Raw genomic sequence first — 27,690 nt, 5'->3', positions numbered from 1 at the left:
AAAATGTTAATTTCAGACTTCAGTCTCAACATTTCTTCCCCAAGCTTTTGACCTTTATAATAAATGAACAATAAGATTTCTGGATACAATCAGTTCTGCTTTCCCTTATCATTCCCTCTGGAGAAGTTCTAACATGCTCCAGAATGGCTAGAAGCAACATAGAAGAGAAAGGAGGAAAAACCAAGATCACAAACCATAAAGCTGTAATAGTGTGAAATGCAGAAAAGAAATCACATCCCCACACCGGAAGTCATCCTGCATCACAGCAGAGCTGAAACAGGAGGTCCTGCTCAAGATGTGCACAGCACTCACCAGTTTATGATGGCAATGTGAGAGTGCATCCAGGATTTCGTCCACAATTCTATCAGACAGGAAGGAGGCCACTGTCAATTTTACTTCACTGTGTGAAAATCAAAAGGACAGAGTACCATTTTAATTTGTGCAAGAGGGGAAAATCATCCACCCTTGCTGCTATAGTGATAAGGTCAACTGTGATTCCATTTCTGTCTTTGAAAGTGGAATATAAGAATGTGTGAACAGGACTAAGGATTTCCAAAAATAAACCTTAAACACTGCCATAAACACACAAGTAATAGACTTTCTTTACCAATTTCAACCTGCCTCTGCAATTTCAAAACTCAAGATTTAATGGTAGAAATGAAAAACATCTGGATAAAGACAAAGTTAATGGGAACCATATGTACCGTGTGGTGAGGAACAATTCATCCATTGACATAAAGGAAAACAAACCTGGGCTGGAGTAAATTAAGAAAGTCTAGCCTGGTTGTTAAGTCTTAGTTTACTGCTTTAGTATGCGTATCACTCACCCTTTTAAAAAACTTTTCACCAATCAAATGATACCATAACTGCGTCTGCTCTGAATGACCATCTTACTTTGAATATTTACAAAATCACCTGCCCTTATCTTTTATGAAGAGAGGTTACTAAAATTTGCAGTTCTGGTGCCTGTTGCCTGACCTCAGAGAGTTGTCCACACAGCAAAAAGTCGCTTGTTGTTTTTACTAATAAACAGACCCAGCCACTAAGATTCTGTCAGATGGCTGGTATTTTTGTTTGCATTTTTGCAAATTTGGTATTCCCAAGAATTCCACTTTCAGGTGTGTTCTCGGTCTGAATATCTTAATGCATATATGTACAAATGTACATTAAGCACAATACATTTAAAGGTAAATATGTGAGAGAAATACATACCTATATTCCAATATTGTCGCATAAGCTAACGTTGAAAATATATTCGTGCAACACGGAAAAAATCTTGCTAACCTAAAGGCAATAATTTGCATGGAGATTCCTCTGCCCGGGGAGATTTCTGAATAGAAGTACTAGTTTTTTACTTAGAGTAAAAATTATCTTAAGCTAAAGATAAAAAAATACATTTAATTTCTGCCCCTGAAACAAGGTATCACTAGCTATTTGCTTTATCTGATACTTTACTATTCCCCAGAGGTGTCTACTGATAAGATTCACCCAGGTCTCATATTAAAAATACAGGTTACTGGGTCCCACCCCAAACTTTCAGAGGGACCTGAAAATCTAATTTTAAGTACTTCCTCTGATTCTTTTTAGGCATGTTTAGAAATTATACTTCCTCATAAAACTATAGGTTCAACAGTTTCTCTTTCTCTCCTTCTCTCTGAAAGTGGGGAGGAGTGGTTCATCTATTTCAAATTGTAGCACCAAAAAAAGATAGAGTCTTAAAAACGCAATTATTTTTTAATATCTCAGGATCATTCTATCATTTTGCTGCCGGATACTATGCTTCCTTCCTGGTTAAGCTTCCAGTTTGCAAAGGTTTTAGAGGAAAAGAGTCAACTTAACCTGCCCATGCAAATGTGCATATTATATGAATGTATACATACATGCATGTGTAGGTGTAAATATTTTCATTCTATCAATGTTCAGTATAATGCATTATAAAAAGCCAAGTATGGAGTTAATGGACATAAAATTGATTCATTGATGTGTATTCTATACTGCTGTTCAACTTTCAGAATTTGCCCATTTTCAAAGGAAATGATCATATTTGACAGAATTTGATACTCAAAGCTATCAAAATATGATCTATTTGTGGCTGAAACCACTATTATGAAAGAATAGTGGCCAATACATTATTTTCTCCTTAATGTTTAGGCATCTCCAACAAAAAATTCTCAAACCACAGGTTATAAGAATAAGTAAGCACACCTAGTGAAGGGCTAGAGTTTATAAAGTCACTAATCTATGGGGTCCTATAAACCCTCTAGAAGTCTTTTCTAAAATTTCTCAAGTCCTTCCAATTGCCTTACAATTCAGCTGAGTAGGATTTAGGGGCTTCAGTAAAACAAAACAAACAAACAAACAAACAAAAAAGACCTGAGATTATTCAGTTACTGCAGAATTTCTAAATCCTCAAAGTTCTATAATCTGGATTTAGAGTCATCAGCCTTTGATATCTAGTTAACGATAATATAATTTGGGGCTTATTTTGTTTTTGACTCATTTTTCTCATGGATTGTCATTTAGCTGTATCACTGTGTGTTAGCACCACCCCCAGCTCTATAGACAGGAGCTATTATTTCTGCTACATCTAAATATCAATATTCAAAAATGGTTAAAATGGAAAATTAAAAAATGCTTCTGAACTTAGTTTTTAGTTATCTGATTCCCCAACTAAGAAACATTATGAGAATTAGCTGAGCTATAATGTAATACTGTTGATGGACCAAGAGTCTCTATGTAAAAATTCAGAAAAGTTTGCCAGTAATCACAGCTTCTAAATATTTACATCTTGTCATATTTTTCAAACTTTTTCAAACAGAAATCTAGGTAAACACTGCAAAGACACCATTAATACACATATAGTATTACAGACCCACCAAAATAACCCAGAAGGAAAATATGGTAAGGTCAAAGTGGGCCTCTCCCTATTTATAAGCTGTGCATTTGTTCACAGTGTATGACGGTAAAAAGCAAACTGATCTCAATCTTCAAGCTAGTGATTTATAAAGGTGAAAGATAAACTTCAGAAACAGAAAACAGGGATTACAAACACGTACCCCCTCTTAAATATAAAACCTTTAAACAGAGCAGATAATTCTATGTCCTTAAGTAATGCAGGCATTTACGTGATCATCTCATTTTGGAAATGTATAAAACTTATGCATTTATGCACAGTTATATTTATATACAGTTTCTGCCTATTAAACATGCCTAAACACATTATATATGGATACAGCCAACAATAACCCTCTTTACAGCTGCCTCGACTGCATTTACAGAAACTGCAGCTCCTAGGTTTATTAACATTATAAACCTACCTAATTTTGTTAAGGATATCAATTCCAGACTGCTCCAACAGGACATTTTTAACAAAGGTACGTGGAATAGAAATCTTTTCGGTGCTGGCATGAATCAAGTCTTGTCGAATGTGGGCTTTTTTCATCACATTGGGACAAAGATTCTCAGCAGCATCAACCATGGACTCAAGCAACGCCTGCAATGCAGCACAAGTGAAGGGAAGAGATGATGACACTGCACCCGAGGCGCCCGCCATAAAACTGAAAGGTGGTTATATATGACACGGAGCCCTCAGAGAACAGGAGCACGACGGAGTCCCAGAGCGCAACGAAGAATTCTGAGCTGCCCCAGGGTGACTTGTGACTGTTGGATGATCATTGATCTCTGGTAATCACTTTAAATCAGACACTTGGCAGAACCAAGCAAGCTTCATGCTGGCATCTGAAGTGTTATGGCATGTCAGCTGTATTTAACACAAAGCCATTAACGAGAAGATTAAAAAATACAAACATCAAGCCTTTATACACCCCCTTACCACAAGAACTTGTTTTCCCTGGTACTAGAACACAAAGTCACAGGTAACCCTAGAAAATATATCGTATTTGAATGCTTCTGAGATTCTGGAAATCACAGAAACTCCAAATTAGGGTGAACCATTCAATTGCTCTATCAAAACAGCAGTAGCAGAAAAATCACAGAAACTACTGCCAATTTTACTCTTTTAAAAGAAAAGCTTTAGGTAAGATATTAATTATTATGACAACAATAAACTATAGGAAAATAACAGGCAAAAACATTAATAGCACCTTATAGACAGCATTAATAATAACACTCAAAACACATTCATACAGCACTTTAGAGTTTGAAAAATGTTTCTGCACATTTTATCCTTCCAACATCTGTGAAGATGGGTAGGGCAGCTATTCATGTGATCACCATTTTATGGTTGAAGAATGTGAGCTAAGGGAAGTAAAATGATTTGTCTGAGATGGGTGATACGGTTGGAAAGTGTGGAAAGGGCATCAGCGTCAGTGTCAGACCTAAATTTGAAATCTAACTGAGTGACATTGGACAAAGTTACTGATCTCTCCATTTTACTTTCCTTGACCATAAAATGACAATAAAAACATTTTCACCTCATAGGATTATTGAGAATAAATAATATTACATGTCTAATGCGTTCCACAGAGTGTCTAGCACACAATAAGAGCTCAGTATATCACAGATATTAAAAGCTCAATACATCACAGACATTATTATTAATCTGATTTCAAAGACTGTTCTTAATGATAAGAAACGCAGTTTTTGAAAGCGAGGCTTGGATCCTATTACTGGTCCAGTGTGAATTAGGACCAATGAAGCACTATTATCGAAAGACTGGTACAGTGGTCTATCTGCTCACATATTAAAATGCAAAGCACAATCCACCAGTAAAATTTCTCATTGCACTGCAGTGTGAGCAGCAGAGTAGCAGGCTGTTTATAAGGATAATGTGGAAAACCAGGGGAAGAGAGGAGGGAGGCAGCCATTTGAGAAGTTTCCAAAAGCCTTTCCTATTTTGACAGTGCTCTGTCCCCTTTATAACTCTGGTTGAATAATCACTGAATTAGTATATTTTCCAAGAAAGCTCCTATACCAATCATCTGCAAGAGATGCAAGTAAGTCAGTCTAAGGCAAATTAGTTTCCTCTTTGACATTGAGATAAACACATTTTGTTCTAGATGGAGTAATAGTCCGGCACTCCTGATACAAACAACCTCAGGAATCCAATACTCTGTTTTAATTCTGTCATGTTCTTCAACATATCCGTTACTTTCTGAAAGGTATCCCTGCATGACAGTGCTAATTCAGTTTGAATGAACTTCACACCTAAAGGGAGGAAGCCTGGCTTCCAATGTAAACTCTGACATGAAATTTCTGTGGAATGTTAAGTGAGTAGTATTAAGTGAATAATCTTTGCGGATCTCTGCATTTTCATCTATAAAACTATATAAGGTCTCTTTCTGCTCCATGATCGCATAACTTTGACCCTATAAAAACGAATTTTAGCCTGTCTTAGGCATTTAATTAATCCAGCAAATATTCTGCCGTTAGTTCCTTACCACCACCTCTATCCCAACAGTACAATACAGCACTTTAAAAGTAACTTCATCCAGGATTTCCTTTGATCCACATAACAACTCTGTAGGTGAAGATAGACTTTAGATGAGGGAACTGGGGCTCACAGGACATAAGTGACTTGCTCAAGGTTGCTCAGCTGGTCACTGGAGTTGCTGAGATGGGGACTCAGGTCTTCTGTTTCCTACTCTTGTTTCCTATTATACCCATCCTCATTTAATGGCCCTGATCAGTATCCAAAAGAATGTGCCTTCCATCTCTGCTTCATTACTTATAAGTTTGTTCCCTTGTTCTCTTAAGTAAACAGTATCTAGGGCTGCCAGGGTAAACTTTGCAGTGGCAGGGCTGGGAGAAAGATAAGAGAGGACTGCAGCCTCTCCTTCATGCCCCCATGGACCTCTGCACACCAGACCCTGTTCAACATCCATCCTTCCCATGGCTTCAAACTGTTATTCCAGTGAGTCTCAACCAAAAATTTATCTACAATCACCTATACAATACATATGATATAACATATACACAATAAAGCCTAGGAAACTTTTCTGCCTGAATATATGCCATGGAATGGTCAACTGCAAAGTATTGTCCTCCCCTCCCCGCTCAAACAATAACAACTACAACAGCAAAATCAGCCTTTCTTGCTAAGTTCTTTACTGTGAAGAATGGTATTAAACTAGGTGAGAAATTTGCAAGTCTCACTAGACTCTACCTACCTCAACCCCTTCCACCACAACTATCTCCAAAACATGCTAAATTTATTCCTAGATATTTCCTCAAAAGTGGAAATATGTCAAAATTATTATTCTTTAGCACAGAATAAAAATCCCTGAAGTATCTGGTAGATGCTGAGCTTGCCAGCTTCATTTCTTGCCATATCTCTCTATTTCCTTTATAACTACTCATAATCCAATCATGGTTGCAGTTCCCCGTATGATCCAGGCTCTGTTTCCATGCTTTGCACACAATGTTTTCTTGGCCTAGATTCCTCCATTTTCCCCCCTGGGCCAGAATAAAACATCTGTACTCCTCTATACTCAGCTCAATATTTTTCTTTGAGAAGACTTTCTTTCTTCCCCTACTCTCTTCACACTCCAAGCTGTATTTGATGACATGCACTCTTTCCTGCTGCCATACAGTCGGAACCTCAGTGATAAAAAATAAAATAAAATGCTCAAGAAGTTAGTGACTTTTACCCATTTTTGGGCCAAGACACACCTTTGAGAATCTGATGAACACTCATCCAGAAAAATGTATATGCAATTTTAATAGAACTCTGGAACTTCACAGAGAGCTAGAGTCATCAGACTCCAGATACAAAGTTAGAACTTGGTGGCAATTGTGAAGTCCCACCTTACATCCCCCGGGCCTAGCACACTTCTTGAAACAATCACTAAGGAACATATTAAAAAGTATTACAAGCCCAAGGACTCACTAAGTACGGGTATAGTCCATCTTTTCTGTACTAAACTTCAGTGCTACCTCTGTCATTTCTAACATTTGAATACATGTATGGGTCTATTTATTGGATCTGTCTTTTTGGTTCATCTACCTCTGCATATTTTCCTAATTATCCTAAGTCTTAACATGCAGTAGAACATGACTACCAACCTTCTTGTTCTTCTTTATATGTGTCTGGGCTATTTTTGAGCACTGCTTTTCCATATGTTTAGAATCAGCTTTGTCAAGTTCTATTAAAAACCTGTTGGAATGTCTATTAGAATTATCAAATAACAGATAAATTTGAGGAAAAACTGACATCTGTAACAATAACTTTTCCTACCCACAAATATGACACATATTTTTATTTTAGAATTTCTTTAAAGTCTCTCAATAAACTTTCTCCATTGAGGTGTTAGAGATTTTTGTGTGATTTATTTCCTAGGTACTTTAGATTTTTCGGTTACTATTTTATTTTATTATTATTATTAATATTCTGAGATGGAGTCTCGCTCTGTTACCCAGGCTGGAGTGCAGTGGTGCTGTGATCTCGGCTCTCTGCAACTTCCATCTCCCGGGTTCAAGCTGTTCTTCTGCCTCAGCCTCCTGAGTAGCTGGGATTACAAGCACCTGCCACCACATCTGGCTAATTTTTTTGTATTTTTTTTAGTAGAGATGGGGTTTTGCCATGTTGGCCAGGCTGGTCTCGAACTCCTGACCTCAGGTGATCCACCTGCCTCAGCTTCCCAAAGTGCTGGGATTACAAACGTGAGCCACCATACCAGGCTCTCTGTTACTATTTTAAATGGTGAGTATTTTTAATGACATTTTCTAACTAGTTGTTGCTGACATATAGAAACACAATTTTTTTTTTTTTTTTTTTTTTTTTTTGTTGAGACGGGATCTCATTCCGCCACCCAGGCTGGAGTGCAGTGGTGCAATCATAGCTCACTCCCACCTTGCTGGGACTACAGGCATGGGCCACCATGTACAGCTAATTTTTAAAATTTTTGTAGAGATGAGGTCTCACTGTGTTGTCCAGGCTGGTCTCAAACTCCTTGGCTCAAAAGATCTTCCAGCCTCAGCCTCCCAAAGTGCTGGGATTACAGGTGTGAGCCACCATGCCTGGCCTAACTTTTTACATATTGCTCTACCTCTAGAAACCTTATCACACAAATTCAATAACTTACCTGCAGATTCTTTTGGGTTTTCTATGTAGGACATCATAAAATCTGCAAATTCTGATAATTTTTCTTCGTTTTTAATTCTTACATTTCTCATTTCTTTTGCTTATCATATTGCACTGGCTAAGACCTTCAGTATAAAGTTGAATAGAAGTGATGATTATAAACATCTTTGCCTTATTCCTGACTTTAAAGGAAATATTTTCCCCTATTTAAAAAAAAAGTAGACCTACAAAAAATTGGAAAAAATAGGACAATAAGCATCTATAAACCTAACTCTTAAAATTCACCAGTTGCTAATAATTTGCAATTTTTGTTTCACCCCTCTCTGAAACACCTGAAAGCATGTTGTTGGCATCATGACCCTCACTGCTAACTTCTTAAGTTATCCATTAACAGCTCATTAGTTTTCAGGCTCTCCTCACTTCCAATATTGGTATTTAAAATCATGTATTTCATCCTAAGTACTGGTTTAGTTGTCTTCTACAGGTTCTTATGTTACTGTTTACATTACTGTTTAATTCCTTATATCCTCTGATTTAAATTATGTCCTCCTCTTTGACCCATGAGTTAGAAGTAATTTTTAAATTTATAAACACGTGGGCTCTTTTTTAGTTATCTTTTGTTATTAATTTCTAACTTATTTGAATTGAGACCAGAAAATATGGTCTCTGAAATTGTGCAGATGACCTTTATGACTTCATGGGCATTTTTCATAAATATTCCATGGACACCTGAAAAAAATTTCACATTCTCCTTTTGTTGTGCACTGATTGAATAGTTGCATTAGATTACAATTAAGATTTCTGTTGTTCAAATCTTCTTCATCATTGTTTTACTTGATCTATCAATTATGGACAGTTATTTTAGAAGATTTCTACTACAATGGCAAATTTGTCCATTTTTCTTTGTAATTTTGTCCACTTATTCATCCATTTATATATGAAGCCATATGATTAGATGCTCACACACTTCAAATTCTTACATATTTCTGGAAAACTGGACCATTTGTCATTATTCACGGACCTGTTTCTCTCTGGTGATACCTCTTCTATTGCCATTTGGGTGGGATTCAATTCTGGCTTGGAACTCAACCTTGTACGATATTTAGGATCACTGTCACCTGCCCATGTCAGTCACTATGACACCAAAAATAACCCAACATTTCCTAATGCTCTTCTAGAAATGCACTATAACTTTTAGTTTAGTGCCTCTGTTTCAGTGATTATACTAGGAATTTTAACATGCATATTTTACTTCATGTGTAAAGCAACACAGTCCAATAGAACTTTGAGATGATAGGAATATCTGTGCTGTCCAATAAGGGAGGCATTAGCCACATGTGGCTACTGATCCCTTGAAATGTACATAGTGCAAGGGAGAAACTGAATTTTGAATTTTGTTTAATTGTAATTTTAATGGCTACATGTGGTTAATGTGTAACACATTGGACAATACAGGTCTAATGCTGAATTCTTAACACTTCTCTAGAATAAAACTAGGACCTTGGATTGCTTTAACTGACTTTCTACTAACTTATACACTCACTTTCAGTACTTGCTTTTTAAAATGTTATAGCGTGTTAGACATTAATGTCATTGTTTCATGTAATGCTACTATTTACTCATATTTGGACCTTCCCAGCTCATTAGTCTTTCTTGTAGCTCAGACTACATTTTTTGGATAATTTTTCTTTGTCTTGAAGTATATCCTTTAGTGTTTGGTGTGTGTGTGTGTGTGTGTGTGTGTGTGTGTGTGTGTGTGTGTGTGTGTAGTCTAGTAACAGTAAATGATCTCAGTTTTTGCAGTGATGAAAATGCTTTCATCTTCATTTGTAAAAACTAGGTCCATTGGGTATATAATTCTAGATTGATATGTTATGTACTCTCTAAAGTTTAAAGATATTATTTCATTGTCTTTTGGATTCCATTAACTATTGAGAAGTGAGCTGTCAGTGTTAATATCGGTCTTTTTTTAAAAAAAGAGCCTCTCCCTGCCTGCCCCCAACCACCAACTCTGGCCTCCTTTCAAGATCTTTATCTTCAGCATTCTTCACTTTTTATTACAACGATTCTAGATGTAAATTTGCTTTTATCTATCCTGCTTTAGATTTCACTGGGCTTCCTGCATCAGAAGATTCTGGCCTTTAATTCATCTCTGAAATTCTCAGCTGTCATCTCTTCAAATGTTGCCTTCCCCTAGTCTCTGTTTTCTTTTTGGGGGGAAATCTAAATCAGGTTTATGCTAAATTTCTCATTCTATCCATATTTCCTAACTTTTCTTATATAGTCTTCATTTTGTTAGTCTCTCTGTTTTACTACCTTCAGACAACTTGCAATGAACAGGCCCTGTTTTTCAAATATGATAATCCGATTTTGTTTTGATGTATCTCTAATGACAGTTATGAGGGTCTATATTTCTTAACTGTAAAAACAACTAATGGTACTTAGGAAACCTGTTTAAAATCTGTAAAATAAATTGGATTCATATCCTTAACATGGCAGCTATGCTCTTATATTCTTGCAGTGAGCCAATGACTTTTAATTCATTACAAGCAAATACAACTTCCACACTAAAATGCCCTGAAATCTTCCTTTCTTTTGCTTTGGAAAATATAAAGTCTAGAAAGAAGAAAACTCAGAAAACTCTTCTGGCCAAACTGAGTTAATAGTTGACAAAATGCCACCTAAACCCCTCAGGCCTCATATCCTAAGTAAAGCTGAAATTTACCAGTCAAGTATTTTACCATTTAAGCCCTGAATGAAATTAAGAATTTCCTAGGCCAACACAAATACCCTAGACTTTAAGTCCAGAAGGGAGAAATGAATGTTTCCTTATGTTAAAACATTCAAATCCCCCTTGTTCATCTACTACTACTCCAGGAATAAATGTTAGGATCAAAAGAGGGAAAACAGGGGAGTGTTGTCATTCTGAAATACCTAAAACAGGCCAGTTTAGAGAAAACATCATCTCCTTCAAAGAAGGAATTTCTCCAGACTTACTGCTTTTTTCTCCTCCAGGAAGTATACTAAGAAGGCTGGCTTATCTGGCCATTTATTTTGCTTTCTGAAATAATACTTTGGGAAGATGGCTTAAAGAGCTATTTGAACTTATTCAATGTTCAAAATGTCTATGACTGGCCATGGTACAGTATGATCAAATATTAGAGCTGGAATAAATCCCCCTGATTATCATGAGGCCAAGATAATCTTGCAGAAGGAAATGTGGTCCAAAAAAGTTAAGCAACTTGCTTAGCAGGAAGCCCAGGACACAAATCTAGGCCTGCTTAGCTTCCTTTTCTTATTCTACCACTCCCTATAATAAAAACTATTTTTACAAAATAACATTTAAACAAGATAATCCATCGACTTTAGCTCTTGCAAGTTTAACATGATAATTTTAGAGAATGTGGGAAATAGAAAAAGGAAAATTTTTAACTAGGAAAATTTGATATCAGTAGTGAATTCAGTAATAGCCACAATAGTTTAATTTAAAACTGAACACTGGTTATATTAAAAATACATTTTCCCTACATAATTTTAAGAAAATTCATGCATTGGAAATTTATATAGACAAATGGTATTTTTTTTAATAGCAAAAGGTTGTCCACTTGTCATGTAAACTGGAAGGAAATATAAGGAAGTCCATTATAAGTATCGAAAATGAAATGTGCACCCAGTTAAAAGAACATTTTAAAATACATTTAATTAAGATGTTTTAGTTGAGGATTTTCTCTGATTCATTCCAGACATCCCCAAAGGAAAAGAAACTTGAAACTCAGAAGGATTGAGAATAATAAAAACAAGTGAGTAGGGAACAGGAAAAGGTGGGGAAAAGGCCATTTGGAGGCCTGGGACCTTAGAAATAGTGAGAATGAGAGAAAAGCATGCTATGATATTTGCAAATAAGGAGGCGATGATGAATGGAGAACACTGGTGATGTTTAAAGAGGGGTCAGAGAAATCAAGGTCAAAGTAATGTAGGAAATGCCTATTTACAGAAAATATTTTGAATCCTAAATATATTTATATTATTTTAGGCTTTAAAAAATTCAAATTGTTATACTTCAGATATTTTCCTTCTGCTCTTTCCTAAGAAAGAGACTGGCAAGAATCCATTTCAACAATTCCATGCAATGAGAAGAAAACGAACACCAAAGGTATAAGTGGTGGTTTGTCGTTTAGACCAGCTGAAATGACAATTAACAGTTTGAAGCTGTTTGATAGGAAAGGTCCTATTACAAATGTTTCATGCCCATTTAAATTCTAGCCAATTTTCAGTATGGAATAAGTTCTTACAAATACTTTAATGAAACAAATTAGGCAACGGATGTGAATACACAATTTACAGAAGAAGAAATACAAAGGGGAAATGAAATTATCTGATGCATCACTGAGTTACTGAAGAAATCCAAAAGACACAATGAGGCCGGGAGCGGTGGCTCATGCCTGTAATCCCAGCATTTTGGGAGGCAAAGGCAAGCAGATCACTTGAGCTGACGTCAGGAGTTTGAGACCAGCCTGGCCAATATGGTGAAACCCCATCTCTATTAAAAATACAAAAATTGGCCGGGTGTGGTGGCCGGCACCTGTAGTCCCAGTTACTTGGGAGGCTGATACAGGAGAATAGCTTGAACCCAGGAGGCAGAGGTTACAGTGAGCTGAGATCACGCCACTGCACTCCAGCCTGGGTGACAGAGCTACACACCATCTCAAAAAACAAACAAAAAGACACAATGAAAATTTTTTTCCCATTATATTGAAAAATATTAAAAGGTTGATAAACTTAGCATTGTTGAAGATGTGGCAAAATCAGCAATTGCTCGCAATAGTGAATAGCAGTGTGTGAATACATATGAAAGTATAATACTATTTGACTAATACTATTTGACATAACAATGTCAAATTATAGACATTTACCCTAACTAATCAGAAATTATAAAATAAATTATGCTGGTATATCTATGCAATGGAATACCACATAGCCATTAAAAATGATTATTCATCAACCTATAATTGTATTCATGACATTGTACCAAATAGAACAAGGTTACCAATCAGTATGTATAGTATTATCACTTATATAAAAAACTGTGTATATAGGCACAGAATGTCTAGAAATTCACTAAGATATTAACAGAGACACTACCTCTGGGATCTCAGGGGATTTTCACTTTCTTTTTTTCCCTATATGTTAGTATTGTTTAAACATTTCACAAAGAGTAAGTCATTTTCTACAGTTAAAAATAAATAACAAAGCCAATTTTGTTTTAAATATGTTATCCTTCATGCAGGATAAAACAAGTGCTATTAGGTAACAAATGGTCTAGCAGAACTCTACCATCCACAGTCCTTTTTCTGCCCATTTGTCTCTGCTCAGGATGGATTCAAAACAACCGTGATTAAATAAAATAAAAATGATACACAGAGTCCCTCTGTATTATATGCACAGGAAGACAGGGGATTAAACTCCTTAAAAAGAAAACCCCACATTTTCTCCTTCATTAACTTAAATTTTCAAAGAGAGTAATTAACATGCTGCAAAGTTATTAATGAGTTGCATTTCAAATCCCTATATGCTGTAGTAATTGTGTTCTCAGAAGAAAACAGGCCAAATAATTATAGAAATTCAGACACAGTTTTTAAAGGCTACCTTGATAGGCAGATTGGAAGTGATGAAAACTTTCTGAATGTGAAATTTATCTAGTGTAGCTGTTTCTTGAAGTTACTTTAAGCAAAAGCTGGTCTTAGATTACTCTATTCCCCAAAAGTTTCAATAACTTTTTGTTTCTTTTCTTACCTTTTTTTCAGTGAATCTATAGGCAGGTCTCTGCAACCTTGGGTACCTTGTAATTACATTTAAATACCTTTCCTAGTCTTTCAACCAGCCCCTTTAAAGATTATCTATTTACCTAGTGGCAGACTCCCCACATAAGCACCATCTAGGTACTGTAAATGCAGTTACTATCATTTTCCCCATTCTCTAAATCAGATGTTAATAACAGAAGGTATTTTTTCCGGAAGCACACTTCTCTTTCTACCCCCTAAATAGAAATCAATCATTCCTTTATCAGTGGCAACCCATAGTTTATTAGGTACATTTAGAGGTTTACCATCAAAAATGATTATGTAAGAAGTCTTTCCAAAACTTATAATGAAGCTGGAAAAGACACAGTATTCAATTTTTACTACATCTTTGCAGCATGCACACATACAAGTCTATAAAACATAGATAGCTATGGAATAAAACGCTATCATACATAGTTAAATCTTAACAATTTCATTTCCCAAATAACAAACCCCACAAACCTTTAGTTGTTCATCTACTACTCTTGTAACTTCTCCAGCCATTGATTCCAGGGTCTCCTGAATTGGACTGGATAGTAAGCCACTGGCTCCCGCCCAAGATGTACCACCAACATGGTATAAATTTGGTAACAACTGTAAGAGAAATAAAAAATAACCTCTTTAGAATTGGGTAAATATTTCAATCAAAGTCATTGCAGAGTGAATGAGAAGGGTGAAGGAATACTGTGAGGGATAATCTCTTCTCAGTCAAAGGCTCTTTGCACAGATTAATAAACTGAGGTCCAGAATATGGGCATTCATTTTTATTCAATGAGTCACAGCAACCCTAAGAAACACTAGACTGGGTATTAGGAGACTTTCATATTGACCACTTCTGTCATTAAGCAGCTTTGAAACCACAGGAATAATACATTACCTCCTCATGTCTTTTTTTTTTTTTTTTTGAGATGGAGTTTCGCTCTTGTTGCCCAGGCTGGAGTGCAATGGCGCGATCTCAGCTCACTGCAACCTCCGCCTCCCGGGTTCAAGCGATTCTCCTGTCTCAGTCTCCCGAGTGGCTGGGATTACAGGCACATACCACCACGCCCAGCTCCTCTTCATGTCTTAATGTCTTCATCTGGGGTATGAAAGTTGAGCTGCCTTTACTCACAACACTTCTGTCACCAAAAGTGTAGGTGTTTGCCACACCAGGCAAGTCTCCAGTTCTCTGCATACACTAAATGGGTGTCCTACAAATCTATTCAATTCAATTCTGACACCGTTTACCCAGAGTTTGCCTGAGATCCCAAAAGTGAAGGACTCAGTCCCACCAGACTATCCCCAATTCAGATGGCACTCACAGGTCCCAGGTTGTTACTGGTACTTCTAACCAACAAGCCTTAAATTCAAGGGGTTCCCATAAATCCTTTTTCAGGTTCCATAATTTGCTAAAATGACTTACAGAACTCAGCCAAGCATTTTACTTATGATTACTGGTTTATTATAAAAGATACAGCTCAGGAGTAGCCAAACAGAAGATGTATAGGGTGAAGTACGGGGTCGGGGGAGTTTCGGGGGAGTTCTGAAGGTATACAGCCCTCCCAGCACGTTGATGAGTTCATCAACCCAAAAGTTCTCTGAAGCCTACTGTTTAGAGATTTTATGGAGGACCCATTACATAGACACGACTGATTAAATCATTGGCCACTGGTGTCCATTCAATCTCCAGCCCCTCTCCATTTCCATGGCGTCCAGGGGGTGGGCTGACAGATTCAGTTCACTAATAACGTGGCTGGTTCCTCTGGCAACCTCCCCTATCCTGCAACTTTCTAGGGGCACAGGAAGAGTCACCTCATTAGGATAAACTCTGGTGTGATGAGAGGGGCTTTTTATTAATAACAAAAGATGCTATTATCATCTCTGTCACTCAGGAAATTACAGGGGTTTTAGAAGCTCTGTTTCAGGAACCAGGGACAAAGACCAAATACTATAACAAAAGATGCTTCTATCATCCCTATCACTCAGGAAATTACAAGGTTTTAGAAGCTCCATATCAGGAACTGGGAACAAAGACCAAATATACATCTCTTATTGAATCACAAGAGTATCTGATTGATCTACAGATTCCTCATACTAATGACATTCAGTGACTGTGTGATTCTAGCAGCAGAACCAAAACCAGATCCCAGTTTTTCTGACTCACAGTTAAGTCCTTACTCTACTAAGTCATACATTGGGAACCAAAGTCTAATGTGAGAGAAGCTTCCTTTTAGGGGTAACAGAGGGGAGTTTTTATCAGCTTAGAAGCAGAATCATTTTAAATGAGCTGTTACTCATTTAAACTACAGCTCCCTCTCAGTTGTTGAGGGCCCAATCACACCCTCTGTGAATCACACTGGCCCTCTGCTTTTTATTCTATATCTTGATTATTGGTAATCAGCACAGGTACAGAAAGGAGGTCAAGGCTAACTCAGTTCACTTTGCCACTTGTTAGTAAACTTGGAATTGGGTAGAGAGAGAAAGTTGAAACTGGTTTCTAAAACTAAATTTTATGAAACATTTTTATTATACCAGACTCTCCCACAGCCTGAAGTGAAACTCACCGTTTTAGAGTTCTTAGCATCACGCATGAGCCGCTCTGCTGATTTTAAATCTTCCTGGATAGCATCTCCCCCACAATTTCGTAAGGAGTTGAGATGATCTTGTACTTTCACACATATTCTGTCAATCATCTGCTCCAAACCAGAAAAAGGCAAGCATCCAAGTCAGCCCAGCCGATATTCAGATAGAAGGAAACACAGAACGAAGGAGTATGAAAAAAACTTCAGCAAACCACAGAATGCACAAGGATGAAAACCTCAAACCCTTCTAACTGGAGTCGTTGAGAATGCTGCTTGTAAGCAATTATTAATTTACTTTATTCATGCAAGTAACCTTTGGCAACTTTAATGCCAGAAAAAAATTGAAGGCATTTCAGTTCCCTTTCCTGCCTTAGGAAATGCAACACGTAGAACAAAAGTGAACACTTTTTGATGATTCAGAACCTCACTCAGTGACATTTTGCTAGATACTAACTCCTTCATTAACTTTTAGTGAGCACCCTCTATGTGTTAGACATAGAGTTAGGTACTGAGGAAACAGAGAAATAAAATATGCAACACTGAGACTGTTGCAATGACTACAGAATGATGCCCGACAGCCAGTTGGTCTCAATACTATAGAAACCAGAACATCCCTTAAAAATTGGTATTTTAAAAATTGATTCAATTACATCAACTACTTTTCTTTGTAAATTAAGAGCCACCAAAAAACAAAAACAAATTGAGGTTTTATTATATTAACATAGGTAGTAATGAAGTCAATATCATCTAGTTTCTATTACAATAAGATGCCTCCCCTACCAGGTTAATTGCACCTAAATCATTCTCAATTGTTTTACGGATATAAACACAAAACCCAATGGGAGATGGTGGATCCCTATGGTAGACAAAAAATATTTCAGAAAGGTTAAGATTATGCTCTTCTATATTTGTACTTATACAAAAAAGCATGAAGGAAGCCAAGAAGTCTGAAGAAAAAGATAACCACAGTGTGGTTTTAAAAGTGTCTCCAATATTTTCGTTAGAGCTGCCGGTTGTCTATTTATTTCATGTTCTTAAAAAAAGTATTCATTCTTCAAAGGCCTTACATGTCAATAGTCCTCTTCCATCTGATAATTCATTTGGCAGGGGAGACAAACAATATTCTTTTTTAGTTAAATTCACACTTCTCTATTTTGAATTATTTGATATCACAACAATAGGAAGCTAAAGTCTGCCCTTCTTCCCCCACAAATTTCAAAATGATAGAGACTTTACACACTATTCCGAAGACTTCAGGTCTGATTACAGAGCCCATGTCTACTTGCTGTAGCACTGCCATCTCTCTTGCCTTTTTCTTTGTAAAGTCAGGTTCATAATATCTACTGCACATTCTTTATTAGTGTGTTATGAAGACAATTCAATAAAATAACAGCACTCAAGCACCTATTACTGAAAAAGGGCCAGTAATGCCAAAGTTTATGTATAATAAAAACAGCTCCTATTGCTGTAAAATATATTGAGGTTACATACGTTATTATCTTGAGATCCCCCTAGGAAAAAGAAGTTGTATGAATATTGCTTCTCACATCAAATTCTCTGCCTAAAATCCCTAAAAATCTAAGACAAGAAAGTTATGATTCCTGCCTCTGATTGTAGGCAGGAATCATATCTTTCTGCATTTACACAATGCCCTGCATAGAGCTAACTATAAGTTTTTTAAAATCTTAATTGATAGAAATCATAACTCTTCTAACTACTGTATTGATCTGTGCCTCCTGAAGCAAAAAGGGTCATCAATAATTCATATCTTACCAAGAAGGAATGCCTAATTTCAAGAGACAAACCACACACTAAGAAAGAAACTGATATACATTTGGGGCTGCAAAAGGCTAATTTGAGAGGCATGTGGATGAGGCACTATGAAGTTGGTATCTTTAATCACCATGAGAGAGCAAAGAGACACTTGAAATGTATGCCCTTAAGCATTCACCAAGGAGAGAGGATTTACATGAACTCAACAAAAATGGTCTTTAAGTAGAACATTTAAAATGTCATGCAAAAGAACAATCAAAATTAAGTTCTTCAATTCAAAGAAGACATAAAATCTCATGTCTCCAAGATTCCTCTGAGCATAGCTCAGCAGACCACATTTAGATCCTTTACCATGAAAGAGCTCAAAGCTCAGAAAAGGTAAACTATTTAAGATGACATACAATGATTACACAGAGTACAGATTGAAAATTTTGAAAAAAGTAAATCAAGGGGTTTATCAGTTCATAATTCGTCTCTCAAGTACATAAATACGAAAAATAAAGCAGATGCAATCTGAAAGGCTATAATCTCTTGGGTTACCCCGTTAGAAGACCTCATAGAAGATGGTTGTGTTACGGCTGTTTAGTTTAACCTCTCTACTTCACCCTAACCCTATAGTGTTCAGTTTCTCTAAAGCAATACAGAAAAGTTGTTGACGGCCATAGTTTATGAAGCTCAATTCCTTCCAAGAAAATGTACCCTGTCATTCCTAGATACGGTTTTGAGTCTTAATCTGTCTTCTTACACCCTTCCTGCAGGTCCCATATCTTCCCCTTGAGAACACCCTGCACAATCATATGCTCTCTTCCAGTGACAGTCTTGCACATATTTAAATACACTTATTTTTCTTCCTTAGCCTTCTTTTCTTCAGGTTTAACATTCCCAGCTCCTTTTCCCATGCCTACGCTGACACAGTTCTCTAGTCCTTGACCTCCTTTCCTGTAGGTCACTTCTGCATTCTGTCTTCCACCTAGAACCTCATGAAGTCTCCTTAGTGAAATGGATTGTAACTAAGAGTGGACTGGAAAGCACAGAGCTGAGATGAACAGAGCTATCGTCTTCCTTACTGTAGAAAGTATACCTTCATTAATACGGTACAAGTCAAATTGACTTATTTGGCAACTACATCACACCACTAACTCATATCACACTTGCTGGTGACTACCTAGGCTTTTTCAGATATACTGGGCTATTGAACCCACGGGTAAGAATTACAACTATTAGCAATAAATGCCATCTGTGGTTGCTCACAAGTTGATACAACTGTTCTTATTTCCAGCAAACAGCTTATTCATAGAAAATTTTATCATTTTCCACATTGGTTTCTTTATTCCATTCAAGAGAAATAAACTGGACACCTGGCATAGAGGAGCTACAGTCTTGAAAAAGGTTACCCCTTGCCACCAGCAACTTAAAAACCTGGAAGTGGGAAGAAATATTCACAATTAGCAGCAACACAGGACAGAAAGTGCTACATAATATAATATCCACAAGGACATGAACATTTTATTTTCTTCACTGCTGAATCCCTGTTTCTTACGATAGTGCCTGCCATATCATAGACTTTTACAACTGTTTATTCAATGATAAATGAATGATATAAGCTTTTAAAAAAATTTTATCCAAAGGAGGAATCACACCTAGCTGAGGTTAAAAATAACTTTTATTTTTTTTTTTTTTAGCTGAGTCCTGAAAGATTTGTACGGATTGAGAAAAACAGAAGGGATCGTTAAACAAAAGAACAAACCCAAGCAGTGGTACATCCAGACACTATGACTCCTATCTCCTGGTTAGGAACAGAGACACCTTACAGTGGGAGATGAGATTGGAATGATGGGTTAAGGCAGGACAGTATAGCACTCCAGTGCAGGCTAAGAGGTTGAACATGGTGTCCAAGGCACAGAGCGTCATTTCCCCAGCTCCTCCCCACAATTGTGAGCTCTAGAAATCCCTTACCCCATAAACATTCACGGTGGCTCAGCTTCCCTGATACAAAGAACAAGGGCTGTGGAAAGCAGGAGGAGACACATAAAATGAAAAAACTAGTTCTTGTAGTTCTTGTTAAAAAAAAAAAAAAAAAAAAGACGTGGAAGGTAGTTAGTAAAAAGACCTTAGCAAGAGAGCTGGTAATATAAACAAAAACAAAAGAAGTATCTTTTTAGTTAGTAAAAAGACCTTAGCAAGAGAGCTGGTAGTATAAATAAAAACAAAAGAAGTATCTTTTGCAACCACTGGACAGGGTTTAGCGGGTAATGGATGGGGAAAGCAAATGAAGAGTTCAAGATGACTCCAAAGGTTCAACCCTCAGTGAATGATGATGTTCCTGAGTGAAATGGCAAAATCAAGAGTTCAAAAGGATGAGTTTGGTCTTAATGACTGATATCTCAGAAGGCCAAAGTGGTGGAGATGCTGAAAAAAATAATTGGGAAGATAGGACTCTCTGGAAAGAAACAGGGACTGAATGGTTAGATCCAGGAGTCATCTACATATGAGAGAGTTAAAATAGAAGTAAATAGCCAAAGGAAAAGAACACTAAATACAAAGCTTTGAAAAAAAATCCTGCATTGGGGATATGAAAAGAGAAAGAGTTGTGTAGAAAGCAGAAGGTAAGACACAAGAGTGGCAGAAGGACATTCAGAATGGTGCATTGTCCAGTGAACTAAGAACTGAGTTTTAAGAAAGATGAGATGGTCCATAATAATGATGGTAATTGTGATAATAAAAATAACAGCCAAAAAAAACTCATTAATGTTTATTGGTAAGAAGCCAAATACTTTTCAAGCATTATCTCAGTTACTCTTTACATCACCTTCATAGATGGGTACTATCATCATCCCCAATAAACAGATGAAAAAACTGAGGCTTAAAGAGGTGAGTAAGTGACTAACATAAGTTCACACAGGGAATAGTAGAGCCTGGATTTACATCTGGGGTCATCTGACTTGAGAGCCCAAGTTCTTAACCATAATATTCTGCCTCCTTTTATCAAGAGATGAAGAAGGAGAAAAGGCCCCTGCACATTGTGACAAAGAAACCGATGAAAGAGCCATTTCAGTAGATAAAGAGGGACAGAGGCCATGTTTCAAAAGGTTGCAAAGTGAGTGTTTAACAAAGAAGTTAGGACTGCAAATGTAAAATGTGCACATGAAAGAGGAAAGAGAATACAACAAGCAAATAGCTCTAAGAAGTACAGCCCCCTCCTCACCCTTTCTTTCTCTCTCTCTTTCCCTCCTTCTCTCTTTTTTCTTTCTTTCTTGGTAAGAAGGCTAAAGAGAAGAGCTTGGCGAGTGGCAGGCAATTCTGGGCCTGTTTTTATAACTACAGTTTTATTGTAACAACACTCATTCATTTACATGTTGTCTATGGTGGCTTTCACTCTATCGCAGCAGAGTTGAGTAGCTGCAACAGAGATCCTATGGGCTCCAAAGCCTAAAGTATTTACTATATGGCTTTTTACAGAAAAGGTTTGCTGAATCCTAATTAAGAGGCTTTATCATCTGGAAAAGAAGGTATCAAAAACTAAGATAGAATGTTGAGTCTTATAAAAATATTTCCTAATCAAAGTCACCAGACAAAAACAAATACAACCAATTACAAGACTTCAATATTTCATTAAAACATTCTTTAATGCCTTTGGTGTCACCTGAGAATGATGACTGAGAATGATGGCTATCAAGTTGGCAAGGGCATTAGTCACAGAGGGTCTATCCTTTCTATATTCAGGTTTCTGGAATCTTCAAGGTAAATCTCTCCTGAAGTGACTAAAATGATTAAAGTCTAAAAACTGCTAATCATAATGTCCTAAGAAATTCCCAAAGTGAAAACGTGGCAATATACCTACTACATAACTCAGATAATTCAGAATAATGCCATCTATGCAGAATTAAACATCCACATACTGCTCTTGTGTACAATTTTCTCTCAATAGATGAAACGTACTTTTAAGAATAAGCATTAAAGGTTGCTGCTGTAATTTTTTTTTTTGGATGGGCCAAATCCACTCTGAATTAGGGGGGAAAAGTTGGAAAGATGTTGTATTAAGAAAAGACAGGCTGAGGCAGGAGAATCGCTTGAACTCGGAGGCAGAGGTTGCAGTGAGCCAGGGTTGCGCCATTGCACTCCAGCCTGGGCAACAAGAGTGAAACTCTGTCTCAAAAAAAAGGAAAAAAAAAAAAAAGAAGAAAAGAAAAGAAGTCTTGGGCCAGGCATGGTAGCTCACATCTATAATCCCAGCACTTTGGAAGGCCAAGGTCGGTGGATCACTTGAGGTGAGGAGTTTGAGACCAGCCTGGGCAACATGGTAAAACCCTGTCTCTACAAAAGATACAAAAATTAGCTGGGTGTGGTGATGGGCACCTATAATTCCAGCTACTCGGGAAGCTGAGGCAGAAGAATTGCTTGAACCAGGGAGGCGGAGGTTGCAGTGAGCCGAGATTGCGCCACTGCACTCCAGCCTGGGCGACAGAATGAGAAGTCTTCATTATTGTAGCTCATAAAGGAACACGAGACAAAGTTTCAGTGTAACTTTCATTGCATTTCATGTTAAACACTAAAACCTGTTAATAATAGTAAACCATAAAATACTAGGCTAGTAGTATTAGTTCCTTGCAGGAAAAGAAATTAGATTTTTAAGGGACTGGTAAGGTCAAAATAATGGCTTTCTTTCTCAAAAGTCCTGCTACTTCACTAGTGTAACTTTTCTTCTCAACACATATTGGTTTACTTTTTCTTGCTTAAATAATGCATATTTACTGTAAAACATTCAAATCATACTGAGAAGAGAATAAAATACACCTTTCATACCACCTAAAATAACCATCATTAATATTGGTGATGAACACCCTTTTACATGTCTCTATGCGTATCTATACGGTCACCCATAGTTTACCTAATTGGAATATTATGCATGACATTTTTATTATGGACATCTTTCTTTCATTCTAAGAAGAAGCAACAAAAAATTAAATAACATTTGTAACAAGGTAAGAAAATAATGCAAACCATTCAACATGGTCTAAAATGACAAAAATTTCCCTACTAGTCAATTCTTTTCAATTTGCAGAGAAAAATTCTTTTGAAAGCCTCTGCCTCTTTAATTCCTCTGGTGGCTTCCATTTTAAATTTAAATAGGATACTTATTTTTATGTTTTTGATTTACGAATTATAGAAAATAGCAGTTGATTCCACGAAATAAAAACTAAACATTTAGCATACTTACAATACCATTCAACTTTCTCCCTCTTAAACTTCTAATTTTAGTTTGTTTCATTACCTTTACATTATTGCGATTTTCAACATTTACAATCTGTTATGTAGCAATAATTAAGCTTGCCATTCTTGTCTAATATTAAAATTTTAAACCCTCTAAAATGTAGCTATAAAGTTGTGATTATGGCTGCCCCAGAGAAAGACACGCCAATCCCTTAACCCTGCAGCTTAAAGTAGATTTTCCCAAAGCAGCAATTTTTAAAAACTTTCTCTCAGCTTGTATAACTTCTACGATTTCATCTCTGCTATCATATCCTATTTATACCTCATATTGCGTACTTGTCTGTTTGAGAATTTATTCAAGTAACTTTTTTTCATAAGGAATATGACGGGAATAGAATTTCTGAGTTCATGTCTGAAAACGGCTAGGTATAGAATTTTTGATCCAAAATAAATCCGCTTCCAAACGAGGAAGACATTACCTCATTTACGTCTACTAATTGGGATTGATGCTAAGAATTGATTCTAGTTCCCTTGTAAGATAGCCCATTTACTCTTTCTGGAACTCTTTTTTTTTTGAGTCAGAGTCTCGCACAATCTTGGCTCACTGCAACCTCTACCTTCGAGGTTCAAGCGATTCTCCTGCCTCAGCCTCCCAAGTAGTTGGGATTACAGGTCTGTGCCACTACACCTGGCTACTTTTTCTTTCGTATGTTTAGTAGAGACAGGGTTTCACCACCTTGGCCAGCCTGGTCTGAAACTCCTGTGATCCACCTGTCTCGACCTCCCAGGCGTTGAGATTGCAGGCGTGAGCCACAGCGTCTGGCCTGGAACTCTTTTCTTTCTGGAACGCTTTAAGATTTTTTTTTTTTTCTGTATTCTACGTGTTCTGAGATTCCACCAAGATATATTTAGGTGTGGGTCCTTTTGCCCACTCATTCTGATCAATTCTAGTGGGTTATATCAACCCCGAGACTCATATGAAATGATTTTCTATTCTTTCCTGTCCTCTAATATCTCTCTTCTTTATAATAATTTTGAAGCTCCATTAGAAGGCTGTTGATTATTCTAAGTCAATTCACCATTTCACTTACTTTGCTTTCATATTTTTAATCTGTCTTTTTTTTATTGTAAGCTATAAAGGTTTGCTCTACTTTTTCTTCCAAAGGACCAGCTTAGTTTGTGTCCATCAGTTTATTTAATTCTGTACTAGAGTATCATAATTTTAATTGTTAAGCATTGTTTCTTATTCTCTGACTACTCCTGTTCATAGCAGCCTGTTCTTATTTTATGGACGTATCATTCTCTGCAGTCCCAATGAACTTACAATGACAATTTTTTTTAAAGCTCTCTGCTGTACTCTGCATTATCTGAGCTCAATTCCTTTGTTCATCTTGCTCTTTGACACATAAATTGTTTTCCTCAAATATCTTGTGATTTTTGGTTTTGGTTAATTTTTGGAAAAGAAATATTTCACTTTTTTTAATTATTATAATTCTGTTTCCTTGGTAAAGCTGGGTAGAGAGAAGAGGAATGCAGTATAAGAGAAAAACACCTCAGTTTCTCTTCAGCATGTGTTAATTAATATTCATCAAACTTTTCTTCAAAAGAATCTCGGAATTTTTTTTCTTTGTTTAATGAACCTGACATTGTGAACATAAAATCTGGGAATCTGTATTCTACCCATGGAAGTGTGAAGGAATAAAGAGAAAGGAACAGAATGTCTCCAAAGTAGCATATTTGATCACTTTCAGATTTTATTAGTATAATCAAAAGTTCTTAATATTTGTATAGAAACCTATCTTACTGGCAATTGTTGATTGATAATTAAAAGTGCATATTTAGCCTTAGAATTAGCCTACCTTTTCCTCCCTCAGTATCTTCCCTCAAACTCTACTTAGATTTGTTGTCATTTTCAAAAACTAGTTCTTATTGACCCATTGGAAATTACTCGAATGCTAGAAGTCCTTTGCTCTCAGAGGGTCGGTTAAGAATAGAAGGAGAAGTCACAGGCACTGGCTCGCTTACCTGCTGGGTGGTGCTGGTGACAATACCCTGCTGCAGGCGGTAGGCCTGCTCTTGAAGGTATTTTCTAGTCTCGTGATTTCGTAGCAGGTAGTTTTCTATCTGGAAATAAAGCACAGGCATCCCTCAAGAATACATTTCAACCCAGCGGAGAATAAAGTATAAGTGAAACAGTCAGTCGCTGAACTTAAAAACCGAAGCGTGAATATACACATCCTGCCAGTGCTTTGACCCCACAAAACACATGGGATGGAGAAACTGGCTTTCATTGTGAGTACTGGTGTTTTTAGTTAGAGATTCAACTTGCAGGTAATTGGAGTAATTTTTGTGTAACTCAGTAGTTGAAAAAGATAAGCAAGCTTTTAATTGCCTGCAGGGTTAGAGACCCCACTTCGTGACTTTTCATCACTTTCAGCACACAATCTCAATCCTTCTCTCACATGAATTTTTAACTACCCAACAGTTCAGAAGTTAAATAAATATCCCCAAGGAATAAGGGTGGTGCTCTCGGAATCTCTTATAGCCTTATTCCAGCTGTAGAATGTATCAGCACTTAGAAAATGCTTTATTTTTACGTAAAAAGAGAGAGAAAGAATCGCAACAAAATTTCAAGGATACAGGCTGGTACAACTCAAAGATATATACTAATTTCATTAACCCATCACATTTTCATATTTTCTCAAAAACAGGACTGAATTATTAAAATTATAGCAGATAAAAAATAGATTTCTGTATTTTTATACATAGATTATCTACTATGAAAAATTCAAAGGTATAAATGATAACTAGATTAAAATAAGCATTCAAGAAGAATATGCAATAAATACATATTTAACATAAATGCAAGGTTAACTATTAAGAATGATGGATACCTATAAAGATGTTATTAAAGGAATAATCTGAGGTTGGTAAATTTTGTCATCTATTTTTTAAAATTTGTTGGTTTTGTTTGTTTTTAATAACATCACTTAACCATTTGGCTTTTAATTTGCCACAGCAGTTCCCTGGTTAAGAACTAACTACTAACTGTGAAGCACTAAGTATTTTTACATTTTAATTTTTCATTTTCCATATGCTAAAATGACTATTACTTAACATCAATTAGAAACTATTAAAATACAGACTATAATTACGATCATCCCTTGAAAATATAAAGCAGAACAAAATGTACCTTTCCATTAAACATAAATGAAGAAATTCAAAAACGAAAAGATACCTGAAATGAAACATCATTAAAGTGACACATTAATGCCTTGACAGTATATGACATTACTTTCTCTTGCTGCTTCCCAAGAAGTCATCTCTTTCCAAGGTGACATGACTATCAATGCAAAATATTTTGCTGAAAAGATTCTTGCTTGAAATACATGACAGGCACACACCACCACCCAGCTTCCGGTCCTTTTGCTTTATTAATTCTTATACATTTGGCCTCACTGCAGCACTGGCTGTGGCTGGGTCCAAGAGAAGTTTGCTTTTTCAGAAGGCTCATCTCACACACAGGCAGTGCATCCAAGGCTGGCTCATGCCTTCCAGACATTTCCCCAGATGCACCAGTGGTGCTTCCAGTTCAAAAGGAAGAAATAGTAACAATTTTCAAGTGACTTTAATACCAGGCCTGTATACACCACCACCAAAATTATTTGCATCTTAGATTAATAGGGTAAACTTTGCTTGCATGTACCATTTCAGACTAAGGACAAAAAACCCACCTCCTGAAGGACCAAAGGTGTCATTGTCAGGTTTACTGGGCTCCCCTGGACAGCTGAGAGCAAGCTGGGAGATAACCTAGAGCTAGTCAGACATCTCTGGTCTCACTGCTGAAAACAGCACCAGCACAAGAAGCAAAAACGAAACAAAAAAATCTGTATTTTAGTAAAGGAATCTTGTATGTGTGTTTTTAAGATTGAGTATTGAATCACAGTATTTTTTTCTTCAGTAGAGTAAAAGTAAATAGTCATATTTTTTCCAGAAGACAAAAATCCACCTGTTAAAATAAAAACTTGAATACGTAAGAACACAGCAATTTTACAAGAAAAACCAATAGGCTGGGTGTGGTGGCTCATGCTTCAATCCCAACACTTTGCGAGGCTGAGGCAGGAGGATCACTTGAGCCCAGGAGTTTGAGACCAGCATGGGCAACATAGCAAGACCTCATCTCTACAAAAAATTAAAAAATTAGCCAGGCATTATGGCTCACTCCTGTAGTTCTAGCTACTCGGGAGGCTGAAGTGGGAGGATC

General features: G+C 36.7%; 1 protein-coding gene across 15 annotated transcripts in view; it reads right to left on the bottom strand.

Moving 5' to 3' along the window:
- The window catches only part of CARMIL1 (capping protein regulator and myosin 1 linker 1), a 342,528-nt gene that overhangs the window by 65,950 nt on the left and 248,888 nt on the right, over nucleotides 1–27,690 (bottom strand). For all 15 annotated transcript variants that reach the window (XM_063707376.1, XM_063707383.1, XM_063707384.1 and 12 more), the window contains 5 exons: nucleotides 25,452–25,550; nucleotides 16,425–16,553; nucleotides 14,344–14,475; nucleotides 3,318–3,493; nucleotides 313–400 (listed from right to left, as the gene is read on the bottom strand). In XM_063707376.1, coding sequence (XP_063563446.1) covers nucleotides 313–400; nucleotides 3,318–3,493; nucleotides 14,344–14,475; nucleotides 16,425–16,553; nucleotides 25,452–25,550 — 624 coding nt within the window. The remainder of the gene's footprint in view (nucleotides 1–312; nucleotides 401–3,317; nucleotides 3,494–14,343; nucleotides 14,476–16,424; nucleotides 16,554–25,451; nucleotides 25,551–27,690) is intronic.

The sequence above is a fragment of the Gorilla gorilla genome, chromosome 5, assembly GCF_029281585.2.
Source record: "Gorilla gorilla gorilla isolate KB3781 chromosome 5, NHGRI_mGorGor1-v2.1_pri, whole genome shotgun sequence".
Lineage (NCBI taxonomy): Eukaryota > Metazoa > Chordata > Mammalia > Primates > Hominidae > Gorilla > Gorilla gorilla.
Note: the sequence above shows the minus strand (reverse complement) of the source record. Positions and strands in the feature narration are given on the sequence as shown.